This window comes from Petromyzon marinus, chromosome 29 (genome assembly GCF_048934315.1).
Source record: "Petromyzon marinus isolate PM22_M1 ecotype Great Lakes invasive population chromosome 29, UKy_Petmar_22M1.pri1.0, whole genome shotgun sequence".
In the NCBI taxonomy this organism is placed as follows: domain Eukaryota; kingdom Metazoa; phylum Chordata; class Hyperoartia; order Petromyzontiformes; family Petromyzontidae; genus Petromyzon; species Petromyzon marinus.
This window is the reverse complement of record NC_133695.1, coordinates 4,420,267-4,441,940: the sequence shown is the minus strand read 5'-3', so window position 1 is coordinate 4,441,940 and position 21,674 is coordinate 4,420,267. Positions and strand designations below refer to the sequence as shown.

Below are 21,674 nucleotides of genomic sequence, written 5' to 3'. Positions count from 1 at the left end.
CTATACACTACACCACTATACACTACACTATACACTACACCACTATACACTACACCACTATATACTACTATACACTACACTATACACTACACTACACCACTATACACTACACTATACACTACACCACTATACACTACACTATACACTACACTATACACTACACCACTATACACTATACACTACACCACTATACACTACACCACTATACACTACTATACACTACACCACTATACACTACACCACTATACACTACACTATACCACTATACACTACACCACTATACACTACTATACACTACACCACTATACACTACACCACTATACACTACACTATACACGAGTGCTGTACTAGTGACGATTTGGCCACGTTCTGTTTACGTGACAACTCTTACTAGTTGGCTGTGTCGGGTGGTGGCGGGCTTTAACGACACATATACGCGATCTACCCCCCCCCCCCACCCTATTATGGGTTTATATTTGGTGTTTGCACATCTTATAGCAGCAACCTCCCGCTTTACCACTGCCAGAGAAGGTAAACAACTATTATTATTATGGTTTAACACGTAGGCTTTCGCGACCAATATTATCCTTAATATAGGTGGGGGGGGGGGTTTGGGGGGGGTAGATCGCCTAAATATTTAAAATTATTTTTATTTGATAAACTTATTTTTTTACACTCACAAAGTACTGATGTTTGGACACCAGGGGGCCCGTGATATAAACACTGGGGGGGGCGGGGGGGCACGGGCGGGGGGGCGGGGGGGCACGGGCGGGGGGGCACGGGGGGGGCGAGGGGGGACGAGGGGGGGCGGGGGGCACGGGGGGGGCGGGGGGGCACGGGGGGGCACGGGGGGGGCACGGGGGGGGCACGGGGGGGGCACGGGGGGGGCGGGGGGGCACGGGGGGGCACGGGGGGGGCGGGGGGGGGTCGCGTGGGGGGGCGCGGGGGGGGCGAGGGGGGGGGCTGTCACCACCACCACTCGTGGCGCTGACCGAGGCGCAGTGATGACGACTTCGTGGCTGGAGATGCACGGCGAGCGAACGCGCAGCAGCAACAGCAGCAGCAGCGACTTCTCCGCGTCGTCGCGATTGTTGTTGTTGTAGTTTAGTTGCGTCTCATGGAAGAGGACACTCGCAAGGGCAAGGCGTCGAGGCTTCGTTGAGAGACGAGAGAGACTCGAGCGAGCGAGCGAGAGCTCGATTCGAGCGGCGGGGGGAGGACGAGGAAGAAGATGGACGCCTTGGTCGACCTGTTCACGGGCCCCGGGGCGCCGTGCGGACCCAAGCGAGGCGGCGGCGGCGGCGGTCGATCCCGCAAGCAACAACAGCAGCAGAAGAAGCGCACCCGGCCCCATCAGATCCAGAACCAGAACCACAGCCTTCACCAGCCTCAGCCACAGCCATTTCTACCGCCCGAGGTGCGCAAGCGAGTGCCGCCAAAAAAACATCAACAACAACAACATCATCATCACCACCAGCACCACAAGCACCACCAATCATCGTCTCGAGGAGAAAATGTGTTGGGAGAGAAAATGCATGTGGCAAATGGTGGTGACGACGATGACGATGTGGTATAGCTTGCAAGCGTTATCGTGCTCGGCATCGGCGCATGGTTAATCCACTTCTGGGTGAACAGGCGCCGCGATGTAACAGTCCACTCGGTGTTTTGCACAAGAGTTTATTATAGATCGCTCCGTCTCCACGCTGAATATGCAGTTGGGCGCGTGCCAATTCGTAGTAGTCCGTCGCTGTTGTCATCTACGTTTATTTGTAATATGCAGCGAAAGACGACGACGACGACAGTGGATTTTAAGGAGGCTTTTCATCCAGCAGTGGACTGACGTTGAACGCCGTAGAGGTCGCGGCCTAGCGAAGCTGACGCACCGGTCTTGCATAGTTAACGCTGCCGCCTCGGGCGAGGGGGGAACCGGCCGAGCCGAGGGCGCCCGTGCGGGGTTGGTTTGGGGCTGACTGATGTCCGTAAATAAACACACTTTTTTTTACTTGCGAGATTGGTTTAATAAGTGTTCGGATGTGTCCGTATGCTCGGGGCGCTATAGATGAAGTTAGTTTTAAACCCACCGTGATGGGGTGTTTTTTTTGTGTACGGGAGCACGTATGTAGAGGAGATGGAGCGACACTGTAATCAGCTGGGGTGCAGGGTGGATTGTCACGTCTCAAGATCTCGAGAGACGAAGGCGGCTTTGGGATGCCTTAAACCAGCAGTGGATTGACCACGGCTGACAGTGGTTTCCAATGTTTGTAGTTAACAGTTACCGTGTTGCTATAAGTGTTGTATAATGCCGTAATCGCTGTGCTCTGTGTAATTTGTTCGCATCATGCCGTGGACGAGTATTAACAAGTTTCTTAACTTTGTTTCAGGCCGAAGAGGGGAATATAGAATATAAGGTAAGGTCGGTGTGTACACGTCATCTTCCGTCTTGTAAACACATCTCCACTAGTCACATGGAAGAGAAGACTACATTACGTTGGTTACTGCCAGGGCAATCAGTCAGAACCCATGGAGACGGAGAAGCCTTCTAAAAATACAAAGGGTATTCCGATTGGTTCACATGGAATAGATAGCAGTGGTTGTTAGCACAATGTGCTCTTGAACCTGGCGACCTGAGTTCAATTCCCTAGCCCATGGCTAACGTTAGTGGCGAGTGATGTCCTTCAGCTTCCTTATCGCCTCTTTTAATGACCGGCGTGGTAAAGTATGGCCAAACAACACCGCACACGACTGACACGGCATGCGCAGGCGGTCCGTCGTCAATCAGTTAATTGTTATTTAACAATACGGAAAGATGTATCACGGGCCTGTTGCTTCCCTTGTGACCGAGTGGATTGTGTCTGTCGGAACTTCGTTGAAAACTAGCCCCTTGATCGTTAAGCTTTCCCCCCATTGTAGAGTAATTGAAAATTCAGTCTCACATTCATTGTATGATTGTTTATTGATACTACAGTAAAACGAAATTGAACACATCCCATTTTCAGGACCCTCCTGATAAGTCTTGGGACTCAAGTCACTGACGCTTAAATAAATGATTTTCCCGTGGTGTGCTATTTTAGATGGTAAATTGAGCTCTGGCATACGTGATAAATAACATTGTTATCTTAAGTTGTTTGATGTATATTAAATACAGTACCGCGTTAGTATTATGAAATCTTCCTTTTTTTTAGGCAGACTCTAAAGTTATCTTAACTCTACCGATGTTACAAAGTAACTTTTGCTATATTTTGACCATTTTGAAGTGTCATATCGTACTGATAAAATACTTCTGTGCTGACACACTTTAATTGCATTGTATGATATTGAAACACTTAGTTGTGTGAGCTGGAGAATCCAGGCCCAGTTCAGATATCATGATGTTAGCCGTGGCCGTGAATAAAAATCGGGGTTCCAGATTCACGTTGCAGCTTGTGAACCATGGTGCCAGGACTTTATCTTTAGGTGGTAAAAATTAAATAAAGTCTGATATATTTTGCAAAGAGCATTGACTGGTGGAATACAGTACATTCCTTCATATCGTCATGCACTCTTTGCTAACAGTAAGTTAGCCTTATGTAATTGTGGTTTCAATAGATCAATTGGAATTATATCATGGGATACAGCCACGCACGTAGGTGAATGAGATGCAATTTCTGTATGTGCTGCCAACACTTAATGCGTGGCTTCTTGCTGATATAATAAGACAGCTATTTTGAGACGCACGATTGGAATTACACGGAGAGGCAAAAAGAGGAGCATAGGAATATATACAACAAACGCAACATCAACAAAAAATATTGAGTGTTAAGTAAAGTGTATGGGGGCTGTCGCAGGACATCGCTCGAATTAATTATGGCGAATGGACGAGACTCGTGACAGAATGGCAGCTAAAGGATGACCAGCTCATGTGCAGGAGTGAAATGAACCGTGGCATAATCGTGACCATGTGTGATTGTGATGGCATATGGAGACCTTCATCCAGCAGTGGCTAGGTCATGGCTGATGATGATGTTTGGGATATATTGCTGGATGGACACATTCTGTGGTCACACTGGAAACTGGAATCATACCGGTGCCTAGTTTCCCAGCAGGGAACTTGTAATCGGAGAGGAGAAGGGGTAAATAAATGGCCCTTGCCCCTCCCGTGTAAACCGATGCCCTTCGTTAATGCGGCTTCCACCTATTATTGCATCAGCCGATTCTTTATGTTATGGGAATAGGTTATCAACTCCACAGAGTAAATGTGCGATTGTGTTTTCTTGTTGTCAATTTAAGTTTTAAGTGGTGATACTTGAGCATATATGACTTTCTCATGTACAGCCTGGTTAAAATGCATACAAGTACTGCATCCCATCTGGATACCATAGTGATACATTTTAAGTAACTTAAGCAAAGAATGAAGTATTTCACGCCAATTCATGTATTATTTAGCCCTAGGTTGTGCCTGGGTCCAAGAGATCAGGCATGTTGTCATTCGTGTACATGTTAAGACTCTTGCATCACCTTATGCAAGCCATACAACACCTTATTACCCAGGCAGATCAACAAGTCATCTTTCGTGAGCAAATATACATGATTACTTATCGGAGGCTTCTAGACCCAACCACTGTAACAGAGTAAAGCACAGGGAAATCCATTTATAGATACCCTACTAAAATAATATGGAGAAAATATAGGGCCTCGACATTGTCTTCCCACCTAAGTACACAGATTTAATCTATTAACACTCCTATGTAAGATTTGGAGCCATCACTTTCACACTATGCAGTCACTTGATGCGTGGCTTCTTGATGTGAAGAAAGAGGGTCGTTAGACATCAGTGGAAAAATCTATAAATGGATCCCCTATTGCTTCAGAGCTGCATCCTTGGGATAATAGCAACACCAGGCCAAGATTATCTTGTTGTTAAAGAACAAAATAATAGTAAGCTCATTGTGTTTGACTTTTTTGTTTTCTTTATTTTTTTCTTTCATACTGCGTCGATGAACAGTTGAAGCTGGTGAACCCTTCGCAGTATCGCCTCGAGCACCTCGTCACTCAGATGAAGTGGAGGTTACAGGAGGGCCGCGGTGAGGCCATTTACCAGATCGGCGTGGAAGACTGTGGCCTCATCGCTGGACTCTCTCTGGAGGAGATGAGAGCCTCCTTGAAAACGCTACGCCGCATGGCCGACAAGTAAGTACTTGTCACTGCCCGTTCCGCGCCTGCCCACCCCTGTGTTTGCGTGCCCACTGAAACACTGATTACAGGTCAACATGACCACAGACACAACGACCTCCTCTAAGTTTTACAAACTGCTGTTTATACTGTATCAGAATTCACTAAGCACTTTGGTTTTGTTTCTTCCCATTCAGTTACATTTTTCAAAAGCGATGTATATAACCTGCTCTGACACATGGATCTTACACGTGTACATTTGACAAAGTGGAACAAAAACTTAAAAGTTTGCAAAGGCGCATGCTTGGAATTACTTTTCGGAGACGAGAAGAGGAACATCTTGATTCGAAACTGCACACGTTTCAAGTCGTCATAGAATGTTAAGGAAGGTAGGTGTGGGCTTGGGCAGGGGCACATTGCTCAAAGGCATGACAGCCGATGGTCGAGACCAACTCTGGATTGGTTGGCAGCCAAAGAAGGTAACACGACCAAGAGGACATCTACCGCTACACGGAGGTGTAGCAATGAAATTCAAGCAGCATCGGGAGGCTATCGAGCAGTGAATAAACAAAGGGATGACATTTTGTATATATTTACTTAAGTATTACATTGGAATCTTAATGTTTTGGTGTGATATGCTCTGGTATGTTTTTTGTATGTTTTTGCATGCTTGAAAATTGTCTAACATTGTCCTGAACAAAAGCAATTTATTCTCGAAAAGCATAGCTATCCTGAACCATAATTTATTTATTGTACTCTATTGTATTTTTAAGTATTTGCAAAACCAATCCACGTAGTGCTGTTCTTCATATGGGTTCGGTATGCACGTTTGTCATGCCAATATCTAAAATGGAACAGTTGTAGCCAATTATCTCAATACCATGACTTAGTAAGAAAAGGCTAATTTGCAACATACGTGAACATTTTGGGCTTTTTCAACGACTGTAATATAATGTATTGTTTAATATACTATGAATAAGCGCCATTTGCCCTAAACATCACCTGTTATATATTTTTTCTGTGTAAGTCAGTTCTATTGACGATTGTGGGTTTTTTTATTGTCTGTTTTGAACAGGCTTGGAGCAGACTTAACAATATTACGAGAAAGAAACGTGGAGTTTGAGGACAAGTGCCCAAAAATGGTGGCTGAGGTCTTGATACGGAAGGTCCCAGATGACCAACAGGTAGGTGACCATTGGTCTTTATTGTGGGTTTTTCATCATGTCTATCATCTAGAAAAGAGTGTCACTGAGTCTGGTCACCTCCTTGCAAGATTGCTTGGCTTCATGTGAGAGGAATGTGCAGTGGCCAGAGAAAGGCCACATGTACGAGAGAAAAACACTCCAAAGCTCCACACGGTTACATTCAACCCATTGCGGAACTGGCATCTCATGGGTTTCCTGCAACAACGACTGTAGCAATACTGGGGGCCCTGTTTTAGGTACAGCATTGGTGGCACAATAATATGATTGGTTTGGGGGTGGAAGTCAAAATGTATTTTCTTTGGAGGACATTCCTTTCAGTATTCCACAGACAATATGCCTTCTTATTACGCCACTGGCATAAACTGGATGATCCACACACGTGAAATCCAGCCCTTTCTGTCTATGGGGTATATTGGTGCAAAGTCCAATTTTAAGCCAAGCAATCCTGTTGGGTTTCCTCGCGCAACAGTGAATGACCAAGGGATACTTTAATGACAAGTATCCAACTATGGTTGAAAGCGTTAACGCATAAGCTCTGTTGATCTGTCTGTCTGTGACATGCGGTCATGATAACTCGAAAAGATATCCAATGTAAATAAAATGTCAGTAAAATGTTGTCATGTTTTTAGGACATTATCCTTTAGAAAACCAGCCAAATTAATGTAATGCTCACCCAAACAAAACTTGGCAAAAAAACAAAACGGGCACTAATTGGATAACTCTATTCGGCCAATGCGATTACGTGCAACATCGTCTTGTTGCGTGGCTTGGAATTTAACGTTAACGCTAATTGAATACTTTCGAGGACAAGTGCTCGTTGAGAAATCGTTACATGCTCCACGCCACGTAAGTAATGTTTCCCAACTTGTTTTAAATTGCGTTTTGCTGAAGTGCGTCGTGCCCCGCCCCCCCCCCCCAACCCCATCGTCTGTGCCTGCAGTTCCTGGACCTGCGGGTAGCGGTGCTGGGCAACGTGGACGCGGGCAAGTCGACACTGCTGGGTGTTCTGACGCAAGGAGAGCTGGACAACGGGAGGGGTCGCGCGCGTCTCAACCTCTTCCGCCACCTTCATGAAATCCAGTCTGGGCGCACCTCCAGCATCAGCTTCGAGATTCTGGGCTTCAACAGCAAGGGCGAGGTGGGTCACAAATCCCAAATGTGTGTGCATAGCCCGACTTAATCTCCTCCGCTGTTTCAGATTGATGCTAAATATTTCAGTATTTTTGCCTGATCGTATTCTTGTGTTTGCTCATACAATTTACCATGACGACTCCCTTTATGACCTCTGCATTTACACTATGAATAACATTCCTTTGTAGTCATGCTGTGTATATATAACAAACACATGCAGCACACCTGTGATGATTTTTTTGTATATACCGATGAGAGCTCATTGAGACAGATGTCTCTTGCATTGCAATCGGTCATGGAGGTTATTTGGCCATGCTTTAGTATGCTGGTCAGTGTAATTAACAACCTGCATTTAGATCCATGCAAGAGCCCAGCGATAAAACAAGCCGGTTTTATTTTCAAGCGTACGCCTATGATTTGGCTCTTTCGAGACCACAATTGGTAGATCACACAAGTTCGTGAAACTCTAAAATCTTCTAGGCTAAGGGTATCCAGATGATGGCAGTGCAGAAAGTGGTTTCATGAAACCCATGTGCACTGACTTTTGAGTGTTAACCTATTATATGCATGCATTTTCTCTGGGTTCCCCTAAGCATGCACTCACTGAAATTGAATTTTGCCAAAGATCCCAATGGAGCTCTAGCTTGAATGTCTTATGATTAAGTTAGGCTTTCGTGTGTAAATAAATTACGTTATTGTTATTATGTGTGCACTGTGTTATGATCCCAGAGAACTGAGTTAAATTCTTGGCCTTGACTAACATCAGTGGCATGTGGTATCTGAACCAGTCCTGGGCTCCCCCTTTACTGACCCGCAATGACCATCGCGGTGAATTCTTGTCACACAAACCGCACGACGCGCACGGCTTAGAAGAGTCCTTCATCCAACAGCGGATAGGCAAAGGGCTGCAATTAAATACGAAGTTAATAAATATCAAGTTCGCAAAACTTGGCCGTGCAAAGTCTGCTCACGTGGTCGGATCTGATTACCGCTCGCCGCAGGTGGTTAACTACAACGGCTCGCGCACGGCAGAGGAGATCTGTGAGAGTTCCTCCAAGATGATCACCTTCATCGACCTGGCCGGCCACCACAAATACCTGCGCACCACCATCTTCGGCCTCACCAGCTACGCCCCCGACTTCGCCATGCTCGTGGTTGGCGCCAACACTGGTCTCGGTAAGCGACGGATGGATTACAGCTTTTCTCCGCCCATCTGTTGTAATTGCCTTGGTTACCCCCCCCCCCCTCGTTATTGGGCAGCTGCACGATTTCAGGTGTGCATTTTTAGATGCACGCTTTGAAGATGCGGGGAATTGTTGTTGCGGTCAATTCTCAATTGTCGGTGAAATGGGGTGGGTGGGATGATATAGTAATATTCACTGGAAGTTTGCCTAATTTGTGGAACTGCTCCGTTATATATATAAAAATTATGTTCTTGGTGTCATGCCATTCGGCGAAGAGAGTTATCTTTGGAATTATTGCACCGTGCAGTCATGGTGACCATTCTCAAACCACCAACTCACTGCACTTGAGAACCTGGTTTTAATCGCAAGTGGTTGCCTGTATCGAAACCCAAGATCTAATCAGTGCCAGCTCAACACTCTGACCTCTGAGCCACCCAGTCGCCTCCCTCCATAATGCTCTTTAATCTAATCTAAGGCGTGTTGCGTTGAAATGTGTTTGGCTGTGGCATTAAATCCATAAATACGGCAGCATCATTATCCAGAGTCCAATTGGGGTGACTTGCGTCTGCACTCAATGCACAGGCTAAATGTTATCTTGTCACTCCAGAGAACTAGCTTGGCATCTTCGTATCCACAAGCAGAAACAGATAATGGAGTTGTTAGTAAATTCTGAGCAACTTTAGAAGATGAAAAAGATTGTTGAGGTGACGTCCTGCAAAAACTTGACGTGCCAGAAGAGCTCTTTGTTCAGAAAGTAATTTTTTTCAAGAGTAAGTGGAATAAGTAAACGAAGTGAATAATTAACTTTATTTTGCAGTCGTTTGTGGGGAGGTGATGCAATAAAACTTTTAAAAGTGGATAGTGACGTTTTAAAATTAAAGTCATCTTGCACTTGTGAATGTTGTGGGGGGGGGGCCTCTCGGTTCCGTTGTGAGTATATATAATATGGTATTTGTGTCATGATAAAAGGCAGCTCATCACTTGATGGCCGTAATTGCTGACCCATGACTGATGCTTGTTCATCATGTCTTGTGAAAGTGTTCAAGGGTGCAGTCTCAAAATATATTTTTTCATGTGCAATCCGGACTAAAAATAACCAGCGAAGAGGAAAAAAGTTGTTTATGAAAACATTTTTGAAAGTAAAATAATCTTTATCCCAATTGTATCCCAGGTGTTCTCTCTTGGTATGTCATGAGAAAAATAATCCCTTCAGATCTCTTGCAGAGTAGTGTAACTCTTCACGTTAGACAACACCCCACAAAAGCAGATATCACAGAGCTACCTCTGAGAAGTCACGAAGATAGAAAACAACAACAACAACTCACGACGTCTCGATTGCAACACAAGCGGTCGTCATGAGGGGGGGGGGGATCGAAACGTCTTGAGTTTTTATTTTTTTATTTTGTTGTTTTCTATCTACGTGACTTTACCGAAAGAACCAAAGTATATAAATTCCTGCAGTCACTAAAGTTTTAAATCAAAATTCTACCTCTGAGATCCCTTCAAGTGACCTCTGGTCCACAGTTACGGGGGGGGGGGGGGGGGGGGGCGGAGGACAGCACGTTCCCGCTTGCCCTGCCACCACGAGTAATGTTTGTTCCGTGACAGACAAGCTGGTATTTAAAATTCTCAAACTCTCTGGAAGTTGAGTGGAAGAAGCAATGTTTATGTGATGGCCTTTTTTGTGCGGTCATTGAAGACCAGGCTGAGATCATTAACTCATTTCATCTCCGAATCGTGTTAGGTCACGGGCAGCTGAAACTCAGATTTAATCCTAGGATCTCATTGGTTGCCAACTCTGCATTCTGATCTGTGAGCCACCCGGCGACCTCTGCTGAGAAAATTCTCATCATCCATGGGAATATTCTCACTGCGTTTGCTGGGATAATGCGTGCTGGGGTTGTGCAATTGGCAGTCAGGCTGCAAGTGTTATGGTTAAGCTGAACAGGCACTCTGTGCCCCCCCCCCCCATAGGGATTTTGTTTTTGCCAAGCACCCCCCTCACTCGATTGTGTAAGGGGATGTTTTGAAGCCCGATTCGCCTGCTGAAGTCTGGAAAAGTGAAGCCCGGTTATTAATAAACGTCCCGAGCACCGTGTACAGGTCAGCCGAACAAGGTGAGGTGTCGAGTTGGGGGTTATGGCTTTGTGTTTATGCTTGCTTGTGACTGATAAGGTTTCTGTTCGCCTCTGTTGAGTGGTGTTGCCGAGTGGGGGGAAGCAGGAGTGTAGCGGGTGGGTAGCGTGCTGCACTACGGACCCAGCAACCCGAGTTAAATTTCTGCTCATGGCCAACACCGGTGACGATTATCTGAACCAGTCTTGGATCTCCCCTAGGTCGACTCGGCCTCAAATGAGTACCTGGTGCGATGTTTAAACATTGCCACTAGGGAGACAGACGTATGGACATGGTCCTGGCCACCTATCCTTCTTCGTGTGCCATGACGACCTTCATAGCTGCTCGCAAACAGCACTTTCCGCAAAAGGGTGCTTTGTTTTTAGCGCTGAGTGTAGTGTTGTTGCCGAGTGTCAAATGTGTGTGATGTACCAGTGACTTGAGGTGCGGCCAATAGCTGCTTATTCAATTGGAAGGTGTTTGATGTTGATTCTGTATGAAATGTTTGATGTTTTTGAGTGGTCCTAACTTTTATTTTGCTTTGGGTTGCATGAATCCATTGCCAAGGTGCAATTTCTTTTTGTTCAGCAAAGTATCGCTGACCTTTTCCTGAAAACAAATTACAAAACAGGAAGGTACCTGTTTTTGTGTGCTTCAGTGTTGCCATTTGGGGGTTATTTGCTCAGCACCTAAGCCCTGTGACAAACCTGTTTGTGTTTGATGGTCTGAAATCCACCTACAGTACTGTAATAAAATAATAAAAATAGTAACTTGGCATAAAAATACAACACATTTGCTTGGAATGTGTCACTGCTATTTTTGAAAGAGATTGATGCCCTCTATTTAACTTAGTGAGGTAATCATTGTCAGTTTATTATTTATTTAGAAAAAATTGGGTGACGAGAGCAGGCCGCGGTTGCCTAACTGAAAATGCCAAAGGGTCTTTGCTCTTAAGTGTACACTTTAATATCGGACTGTGACCTTAGATATGTTTCTGATAGGTTTGGCAGTGTAACCGCCAAAATTTAACAGCAGGACTTCATTTAAACAATCCGAGAGGCAATATAGTTAAAATACATTCACAAAAGGTGAGTCAAGGGTCAGAGAGAGGACTGAGCTGGTACTTTTGAGATCCTGGGTTACAATCTGGGCAGCCACCTATCATAAAACTTGGCTGTCAAGTGTAGTGAGATGTTGGTCTGGTAACCAATAACCACAAAGACAACGTTCCCCCTCATAGCCTTTAACAGACTGTAGGAGCAAGTGCTATTCGTGAGCACTTATAACCAGAACCACACACGAACATTGCTTTGGGTTTCCACTTAATTTCCTTTAATCCAGCTCTGATACTCCTCGTGTAATATCAATCGGCAACCTCTTTTATTTTTTTTACTTTTACATTTTATGAAAAATTAACCACAATACCTTGCTGATCTTGTCAAGGAGCATGAACCATCACTCGAACTCCTGTCATCCTCACAGCAGCGGCTTTTGTCTAGCCATCGAACAAAGACTGTGACCGCATCGCACGCTTTCAGGGGCTCTACTACGGCCGTCTGGAACGCTCTTCCTTCCGATATTAGGAAAAACCACTAGAGCTATGCACTTTTTTTAAACTAATTTCTGCTTTTTGTGTTTAGTTTCTTGTCCTTCCCCCGCACCTCCGATTAGCGCGGTTGGCTACGTACGGTGCGAAAGACGTTTAACGTCCGTTCTGTTCTCGTTGTCAGTTGGGACGGCCAAGGAGCATCTGGGGCTGGCGATGGCGCTCAAGGTGCCGTTCTTCATCGTGGTGAGCAAGGTGGACGTGTGCTCGCCCGGCACGGTGGAGCGCACCGTGCGTCAGCTCGAGCGCTTGCTGCGCAGCCCCAGCTGCAGCAAAGTGCCGCTACTCGTGTGCGGCCCTGATGACGCCATGACCGCCGCCACCAAGTTCCCACAGTGCAGCAGGTGGGCGGGGGGCTGTCTCTTCTTACATCTTTGTATGAGTTGCTCCTCGTCATCCTCGTTCATTTATCAATTTTGTGGGTTAAGGTCTTGCCACTCTAAAATTTAACTAAAAACTATGATAATTTTTTTGCCAGGTTAGGCCCACTGAGCTATATAGCTCTTTTTCAGAAGCGACCAGGCTTCTATACAGCTCGACGAAGTGGTTCATCACGTGGAAATTTATAGCAGCCAAATACTCTTTAAGTGCACGTTTCTAAATGTGGAGGGAAAAACCGGAGGACCCGGAGAAAAATCCACATGACCACAGGGAGAACATGCAAACTCCAAATATAAAGCAGGCATGAGGGTCGGGATCGAACCCACAACCTCCTACATACCAGACGAGGGATTTCACATCTCGCCACCGCAGCGCCACTTCCTCGCCCATTCCTCACGGTCCTGCGATGCCACTTTCCATCTTGCAACAGCACGTTTGTTTCCGTGTCTTCTCTAGTATAACACCGATCTTCACCGTGTCCAACGTGACTGGGAAGAACTTGGACCTCTTGAAAACCTTCCTCAACGTGCTCCCGCCTCAGAGCAACGTGCAAGAGCAGGAGCAACTAATGCAGCAGCTCGCCGAGTTTCAGGTGAGCATCTCACCGCTGCTAACCACCACCATTGACGCTGCGATTCACCTGATGCGCGTGGTTATCTGTAAATCTAGCCTGAGGTAAAGCTTCCCCTCTTTAATTGTTGAGTACTCATTTCTGATGGTAATTTTGAATTATCCGCAATGGAGTCGATGTAATAGTGAAAAAATACGAAGTTACCAAATTTCTGGGAGGCTCAACTAGGACACGTTATGAGCTGCCAAGCCCTCCCTCAGCCCCGCCCACTTTTACTTAGCCACACCCACCTCGGTATCCCCACCCACACAGTGTGGCCCCTCTTTCGGATGCTGGCCTCACAGCCTATTCATTGGCTCTACCTACTGCTCTGCCAATTCCACCCACTACTTGTGTAGTGACTTAACTCGGAAACGCTAAGACTTGGAGGCACTTCTTTTATTTAACGAGCACCCTCGGCACAATACACACCCTACGCTGGTACACGATCTCCTGTCGCTAGCCTATACACAACGCTACGTGGGTACACACTATTTAGTGTTGCTAGCCTATACACAACGCTAGCCGTCTGACACTGACGGCGCTGAAACGAGACAGACAACTAGCGTCTAGCAGCGCAATGTCGAGTGAAGACGACAGCGACGATGGCGACGATCTTCAACAGCACGACGGGGATCCCACTCCATACGACAGCCCCGAGCTCTCGCTCAGGACCCCCCTTGTATGCTCCCAGCGTGGCCTCGCTCCGCCCAGGCCACGCCCCCTCTCTAGAACCTACCAGCGGCTTCCCGGGCTTCCCCCCACGTTCCCCTTCTGTAACCTTTCCCCCAGACATCCCCTCTGGTCTATCACGTGGCCTGCTGACGTCAGGGCTGCTGTAAGCCACAGTTCCCCTTCCCCACCAGCAGCCAGCGCTCTGCTGCTACATTACTTATTCTATGCCACTACACTTTCATAGCTCCATCCTTTTCTGGTATATGAGTCTAGCGAGAAGCCAGAACATTTTCTTTAACCCGTATAAAATCGTAAATCTTGCGAATGCTTCAAGACACTGGAACAGGCCATCTGAAATGGGGACTGTCATGGCCAATGCAGAGAATGGCATTGGTCATATCTGGTGCCGGCTTTGAGCCAGTTCTACAACTTCCACATTTCTATGGAGAGTGCTAGTTTCTTCAGAGGAAGACTTGGAACAAATGAAAGTGCGTTTATGCAAAATTCTCAGGATTATCTGGTAATAACATTGATTACATTTCTTAAAATAAAGTATGCTTGCTTATGCACACGTTGCCTATGTTATGACTGGCACAGGTGGATGAGATCTACACGGTACCTGAAGTGGGCACAGTGGTCGGAGGAACGTTATACAGGTGAGAATGTTACGCAAGTGGAATTCTCATTGCGGATCTAACAGTCCATGTCTGAAATAATGAAACGTGCCAACGCTTTAAAATATTTGATACATTTTTCCGCAAGACTGGTTAAGCCACAACCGCGGTAATGTGCATAACCGAAGCGCCGATTGTAGCCGATTGCTTTATGAAGTCACACTTGTAGTTGGTCCTCCTGCATCTACGTGGGAGGTTGGGACCTTGAACGATCTGCGGTGTCCTCTCCTCCGCGCAGTGGCGTGTGCCGGGAGGGCGATGGCTTCGTGGTGGGGCCCACGGAACGTGGCGAGTTCCTACCGGTCGCCGTCGCCACCATACAGAGGAACCGCGCGCCGAGCCGTGTGCTGCGCGCCGGCCAGGCCGCCACGCTCGCGCTGGGCCCCTTCGACCGCTACCTCCTGCGCAAGGTGAGCGCGGTGTCCACCAGGCGGCTTGCCAGGTAACCGAGGACACACTCAGGGCGCGCAGTCGAGAGGGTCAAATTGGGGACGAGCAGGTGTGCGCGTTGCGGCACGAGGTTGGCGCCGGAGAGGCGGGAGATGGGGGCGGTGATTAGGGATTAATGAGCGCAAGAGGCGCCGTAGAGGCGACAGCTTAAGTGGGGAGCACGTGAGGTATATAAGCGGGAGTGCGCGTGAGTAAAGTGAGTTTTTTCGCGGACCAAGAGAGAAGACATCTCGCCGCTGCCACTCGGGCTGTCAACGGGACCTCGCCCCTCACGCCGTCGCCGGGCGGGTGTTGGCTGAACCGCCCGCCCGGGACAGACGGGTGAGTGGGTGGTACGGGGCGGTGTAGGAAAGGGCAGAGGGCAGCGGCGAGATAGGAGAGAGTAGGTGAGGTGCGGGGTAGATGAGAGTGGGTAGTAGGAGAAGCAGAGTGTGTGGTGACAGTGAAAGGCAGTCATAGGTGTGCCTACAACGGGTGTGAGAGTAGGATTAATAAAGTGTAAGCAGGAGACCTGTTACTCCCCGTCAGTGAGAGTAATTTCATACACTACATGATTACTCTACTAAAGAAAAAACGGTTGGACTGGGGGTGACGTCATCTGCTTCAGCCGTGTCATGCTGGGCATTGCTTCGCCAATGGTCCACGTGATGTTTAGTAAAGTCAACATTCCGTTGCGTACCTAACTGTTACTCCTCACTGCTGTCCGTGGTCTGCCCCCCCCCCCCCCCCCAAAAGGGCATGGTGCTGGTGAGCCCCAAAATGTGCCCCACCGTGTGCTGGGCGTTCGATGCCGAGATCGTGCTGTTGTTCCACGCCAAGACGGTGCGGCAGGGCTTCCAGGTGACGGTGCACGTGAGCAACGTGCGGCAGACCGCAATCGTGGAGGACATCCTCGACAAGGTGAGCGGGGCGGGGGTCCGTGTTTGTCGGGACCAAAAGCGAAACGGTGTCAACAGTGGCTGGCTGCAGGAGCCGAGTGGCTAGGCCCAGGGCTGTTAGAAACCTACGCGTACAAAAGCCGAGCCAAAAAATGTACAAGTCAAGTTAGCCTTCTTCTTGAGATATAAATCTTGTTTCTCGTTAGCCACGTGCCATTAGCTTGTCCGTATCCACCTTCGTGTGCCCGCAGTCGGTTAGAGTGATAATCTCATGACTATGGACTTGGTGATGATCTGTTTATTATTACTTGATGTCCCATAATGAAGCAAATTTAATTCAAAAGGCAATTTAATTTCGCAATGCAATTTTGATGCATTCGATGCAATTGGTGTAAAATAATAATGAAATATCCAGGAAAACTTCATGGAGTCTCAAGATCAAAGTTTATTTTTTTGCGATACTGCATGAGCAGTGGAGCATGAGCACAAATAACAACATTCGTCAATAACACTGCCCTGAAAGGACAAACGTACAATAGGCTACATGTTAGGAAATGGCCCTTCTACATCGTACAAAACGCCTTTTTCCAGAGGGTCCTGCATTGGCATGTTTGGCCAGTTCTGTCGTCGTTGCCGAGGCCTTTTGAGTCAAAAACTCGAATAAGTTCCGACGGCCGTGACTGCTTGCAGGAGAACGTGCGGACAGGCGAGAAAGCCGTGGTGACGCTGCGCTTCATCAAGCAGCCCGAGTACATCCGCCTGGGCGCCAAGCTGCTCATCCGCGAGGGCGCCACCCGAGGCATGGGTCACGTGACCAAGCTGCACTCGCTGCCGGCCTCTCCGTCGTCCGACGACAGTTCCTCGTGAAAGCAGGGAGCCGAGGATGAAGTAAGAGAAGAGACTGCTGTCGATTCTCCCTTTCGGCAAAGTAGAGGTTACCTTTTGATTGAAAGCTTTCGTGACTGCAGGGATTCATATTCTTGGTTCTTTCGGTAAAGTCACGTAGAAGGGAAACAATAAAATAATAAAAATATATAACAGTAAAATTCTCAAGACGTTTCGACTGCAACACAAGCAATCATCATCAGTCGAAACGTCGTGAAAATGTTTTTGTTTTATATTTTTATTATTTTATTTGTTCCCTTCTACGTGACTTTACCGAAAGAACCATGAATAAGAGGTTACCTTATGAACGTGCGGTTCCCTGGTGCTGCAGGCTTCAGCCGGATACGGTGAAGATATTTTAAAACACAATGCTAGTTTTATTCTCCTTGTATTTTAACCCGAGACGCATTCTTCTTAAACGCCACACACACACAGAGTTTTCACCATATATGCAGTGATCTCCATCAGCAAAGACAAATCGTTTTTTTTCTTTTTACAGTATATGCATGTGCAGATGTCACGAGGTAAACATCTCCTTGTTTAACAGTGGAGCACAATATAGTCACGAACAGCAAGGTTGCAGTTTGTTGTAGAATAACATAACGGGACTTCCACGGTAGAGCGCTTGGAGTTTGTCAATGCAGCGCTCTTTCCGAGATGGGAGCTCAGTCAGGTTAAAGGTCATAGGGCACGTGCTCATGACATAGGAGTGTTCCACAGTTGGTCACGGGAAGCAGGGCTTGCCCTGAACTGAACCCACGAGGCCACACTCACATTGTACCCTGTGCTCACGAAGTAGCAGACTTAACTCAGGCTTCTAGCTCACCGTTGATCCAGCAAGATAAGTCACAGGCTCACTCAGGCTTTTTTTAGCTCGCCTCGATTCAACAAGGAGTATTTTATTGTTCTCACTCCAGTGTTATTGAAACACTTGTGCATGCACATTTCTCAACCCCTTCGAGGCACGAGTTTCGGCTTCCTTCTGATTTGCGCAACGGCCAGTCCCAGGATTTGGTGGGGTTTATTCGCCATGGGACCATGTCTGCATTGGTCACGTGGCTTTTAAGTTGCTTGTGCTGGCACGACCAGATAAGTGTGTCCTCGAAATAATGTGAGAGGATAAACCTTGTCCTGCATATAACTGTGGGTCTTTTGGGGCGGGACCCCAAAAAATAACAAGACATTCGCATTTGTGAAGTTTACAAATTGAACGGCGTGCAAAGCAATGCTTACTTTTTGCCATCCGCGTCTCCACTTTGCACATAAATGTCAAGTGCCAATCATTCGGTCACTGCTGTAGAGTACTGCACTGCACTTATGATCCAAATAAGATAAATTTTTAAATGTTAAGTGACTTTAAACCCATTACAAATTTTTATGCAATTATATGCATGCTTGAGCACTTGAGCAGGAAAAGAAGCTTCCAATTGATCAGCTGCCGTCTTCTTAGAAATAATTGAGTTATGTGAGTAAAACTTAATAGATCGGTGTGTACCTACTCCCGAATTAGCTCTGGTATTTCGAGGACAATGCTGTCTGCCTCGCAAAAACTTATCGCTGGCTCACTCGTCGTTTTGCCAGTCTGGTTGGAGTAGCCGAACTCTTCCTTCATACGGGCGTACCGCTGTGGAGTTTCAATATTTATTTGAGTTTGTGTGTTGACCTTACAATGTATGCTGCAATCAGTGCAATTACCACCTTTGTTATCTGCTGTGTGCTTCTAATTAACATCTGATGAGGACAGTGCACTGTTGGTGCTATTGGCAGTGTGATATATTTAAGAAACGACTGTTGACCTTGTCTGCCTTGATGCCAAGACAGGAGCAATTGTCTTCATGGGTTTTTTTATCAGCAACATAGGTAGATTTTACAATATAATTCTGGTATTTATGGATAAGTTAAAAGATACGTTACCCTCGTAACTGCTCATTTTATACTCCAGCACTGTTTTTAATTTCATCAGCATGATTTTACGTTCTGTTTGAAGCATACGCTGTTTGTTTTACAGGATAAACATAATTTTACAGGTTAAACAATTATATCTGTGCACCTGTATATATTTGTGTGTGTATATCTATGTGTATGTAAGAGATATGCATTATACATATGTCTTGTATGCATATTGGTGCATACATGTATGTTATATGCAGTCTCCGTGATACTGACGTGAAATATCATACGCCAAGCACACGCACAAGGTATCTTTGATCTTCATTACACCGACCCCGGTACTACTTGCGTAGCTTTTCGTGGCCGTACTGTAGAGCTCTTCGATGTTTTGTTTGGGGTTGTACCGCGGCTCGTGTGGTGCGGTGGCAAACGGATTCCTGTAAAAAGCTTCCGGGCACGTGCATCGGAACGTCTGATGTCGTCCTGAACGATGCGCACTACAACCCAATAACACATCGGCGAGCTTGATGACACTCGTCGTCGGCTGTGGCAGGTGCCAGTTGCTCATCGCTAAACAGGGGGACTTTACCACATGCCTGCCCTTCTGTTCTGCATGCCCTGTGCCTGCCATGCCCCGCTCGAGGCTGAGGTAAACTAGGAAAATCTTCATCGCACTTGCAACATTGCTCGAGGTAAATGGTGCCTTTTGGCATTCACTGCTGCATCATTTTAACGATAAAGTTTGTAGTCCACCCAAGAAAGGATGTGGACTTAAATAAGTTTTACAACTTTATACAATGCATTTTAATGCAGTAAAGGTCTTGACCGTCGTGGTTTTTTTAGCATGCCAAATACTTCCTGTTCAAACTTCGCAATATTGTACCCATTGTTAAACAGGTTGCGGTGTTGTTAATTATTAAGTACTGTATGGACTGGCACCAATCTCGGATAAAGGCCCTTTTCCTTCTTCACATCCGTTGAGATAAAGCGATGCAGGTTTTATGGAAAATGAATTTCAGGATAAAAAAAAAATGCTCCCAAAAAATGCTCTTAAGATAGAAATTGGATTGACAGTCACCGTGTAGAAGGTTAAAGAAAATCGGGGGGTGGTGGCAGAATTCTTTTTATAATCGTTGGAAAGGAACACCACCAAGACGCTCGTTAAATAGACTTCACAGACGTCCACCCACCAGGCTGCCGGCTGTGACAGACTCCACGTTAAACTTCCGGCTGTGCCGTCCATCTGCGATGTGCACACGGGATTCGAAATACTTCCAACGTGTCAACGTTACCCAGTTTTATTTAAACATTCATAGCACTTAGCAAGCGTGCATCATAAGTTTAGTTGTTTGTTATTGTAATGCTCGTGTGCAACATTACGAGGTTTATGTACTAGTCTGGCAAAGCACTTTTGGTCGATTTAGTTTTGTTATTTTTAAACGTCCAATGATATCGACGTCCCAGATATTCTTGCGCTTGAGCGTTCGAACTCACCCCTCGGCTGTTGTCGTCGTAAGTCGCATGTGCATGTGGTCCTGTTAAGCGGATTAACGCACGATGGAGAAAGAATCCTAGCTAAACTTCATGGAAATATAAAGGGGCAAATCTGAATGGACGGGCTGCAAAATATTCAATGTTTGAAACGTCTAATGGAGTTGCTGCCATTCACTTTTTAATTTCTACTATTGGTAGCATTGATGTTTAACAGAATCGTCATCTTTATTTATCCTGGAGGAATTAGATGAGATATGAAGCTCTTTTTCACAAAATCCTTTGATATTCATAATAGCTGTTAATAATTATCTCATAACTAACTCTGGCTCCAGGGTGTACTTTTAAAGGTCATTTTACAAGATTTGGCTTATTTATGGAGCAAATCTGATTTTACACACACTCTACTGAACGCATCGCCACCATCCCAGCATGGGTTAAAATTCCAGTTCCGTTAGTGTTACGTCATGGTATTTGGAGCATTTGTCTGCGTCTCAATGTGGATAAATTATTTCAAACTGAATTATCCTAAGTAAAGAGTCCACTTTATGATTACACTGATCACCTACATCTTTTAAAGTGTATAGAAATATACGAAAGTGAATGGCGGGTCACCTTCGTGGATAACACGACCTTAAAATTTTGCAGTGCTGTCGTGTATTGCAAGGTTTCCAACGATCCCCGTCGCCCTCCTATTTGGGGCCTAAACGTCCGTGACGTTTTCACTCGATGCCGAACGGCGAGTCTGAAAATCGGTCGGCGTTTTGCCCACTTTGCGAGCAATCGGTCTCTTGCTCGAGCCGAGCACGTGCAGCATGGGGCGCTGGTGAGTTTGTGTAGCTCTTTGTGCTGTCCGCCGTGATCGATACCGCGTCCGGCGTCCGGCGTCCGTGCGTGCCCCGTTCCTAGGGTCTCGTGCGCAAACCCCGGTGGGCTCGTCCATCCTGTTTGGTCGTTCCGTATGCTTCGTTTTAAGAAAATATATAACTACGGTATATTTTTTTCGGTTTTTGTTAACTGTACATTTTGTAAAAACAAAAGAATATTAAATTGCTTAAATTTAAACTATATTCCGTGTCACGTGTGGCTTGTTTGAGATGTTTCCAAAATTTAAGGAGCAAACTGAAGAAACGAATGCATTCAAAGTGTTCTGATGAGGTGGAGGAGGCAGCATGGGGGACACTGAATGGCCTGGAAGAGAAGTCCTTTCTCCAAGGAATTGAAAAGTGCCAGGAATTACATGAAAAGTGAATTTTTAATTTCAAGCTTTCGTGACTGCAGTAATTCATATTCTTAGCTCTTTCGGTAAAGTCACGTTGAAGGGAAACAATAAAATAATAAATATATTTAT

The 21,674-nt window shown here is 46.2% G+C and overlaps 1 protein-coding gene across 1 annotated transcript; it reads left to right on the top strand.

The window, feature by feature from the left end:
• The first annotated feature begins 963 nt into the window (after window positions 1-963).
• On the top strand, window positions 964-21,391 carry GTPBP2 (GTP binding protein 2). The gene is made up of 12 exons (XM_032962902.2): window positions 964-1,417; window positions 2,382-2,408; window positions 4,982-5,166; window positions 6,224-6,332; window positions 7,294-7,491; window positions 8,486-8,660; window positions 12,514-12,733; window positions 13,227-13,362; window positions 14,653-14,711; window positions 14,968-15,139; window positions 15,915-16,079; window positions 16,748-21,391. The coding sequence occupies exons 1-12, from the start codon at window positions 1,232-1,234 to the stop codon at window positions 16,922-16,924; spliced, it is 1,809 nt and encodes a 602-aa protein (XP_032818793.1). The 5' UTR covers window positions 964-1,231; the 3' UTR covers window positions 16,925-21,391.
• The last annotated feature ends 283 nt before the right edge of the window (window positions 21,392-21,674 follow it).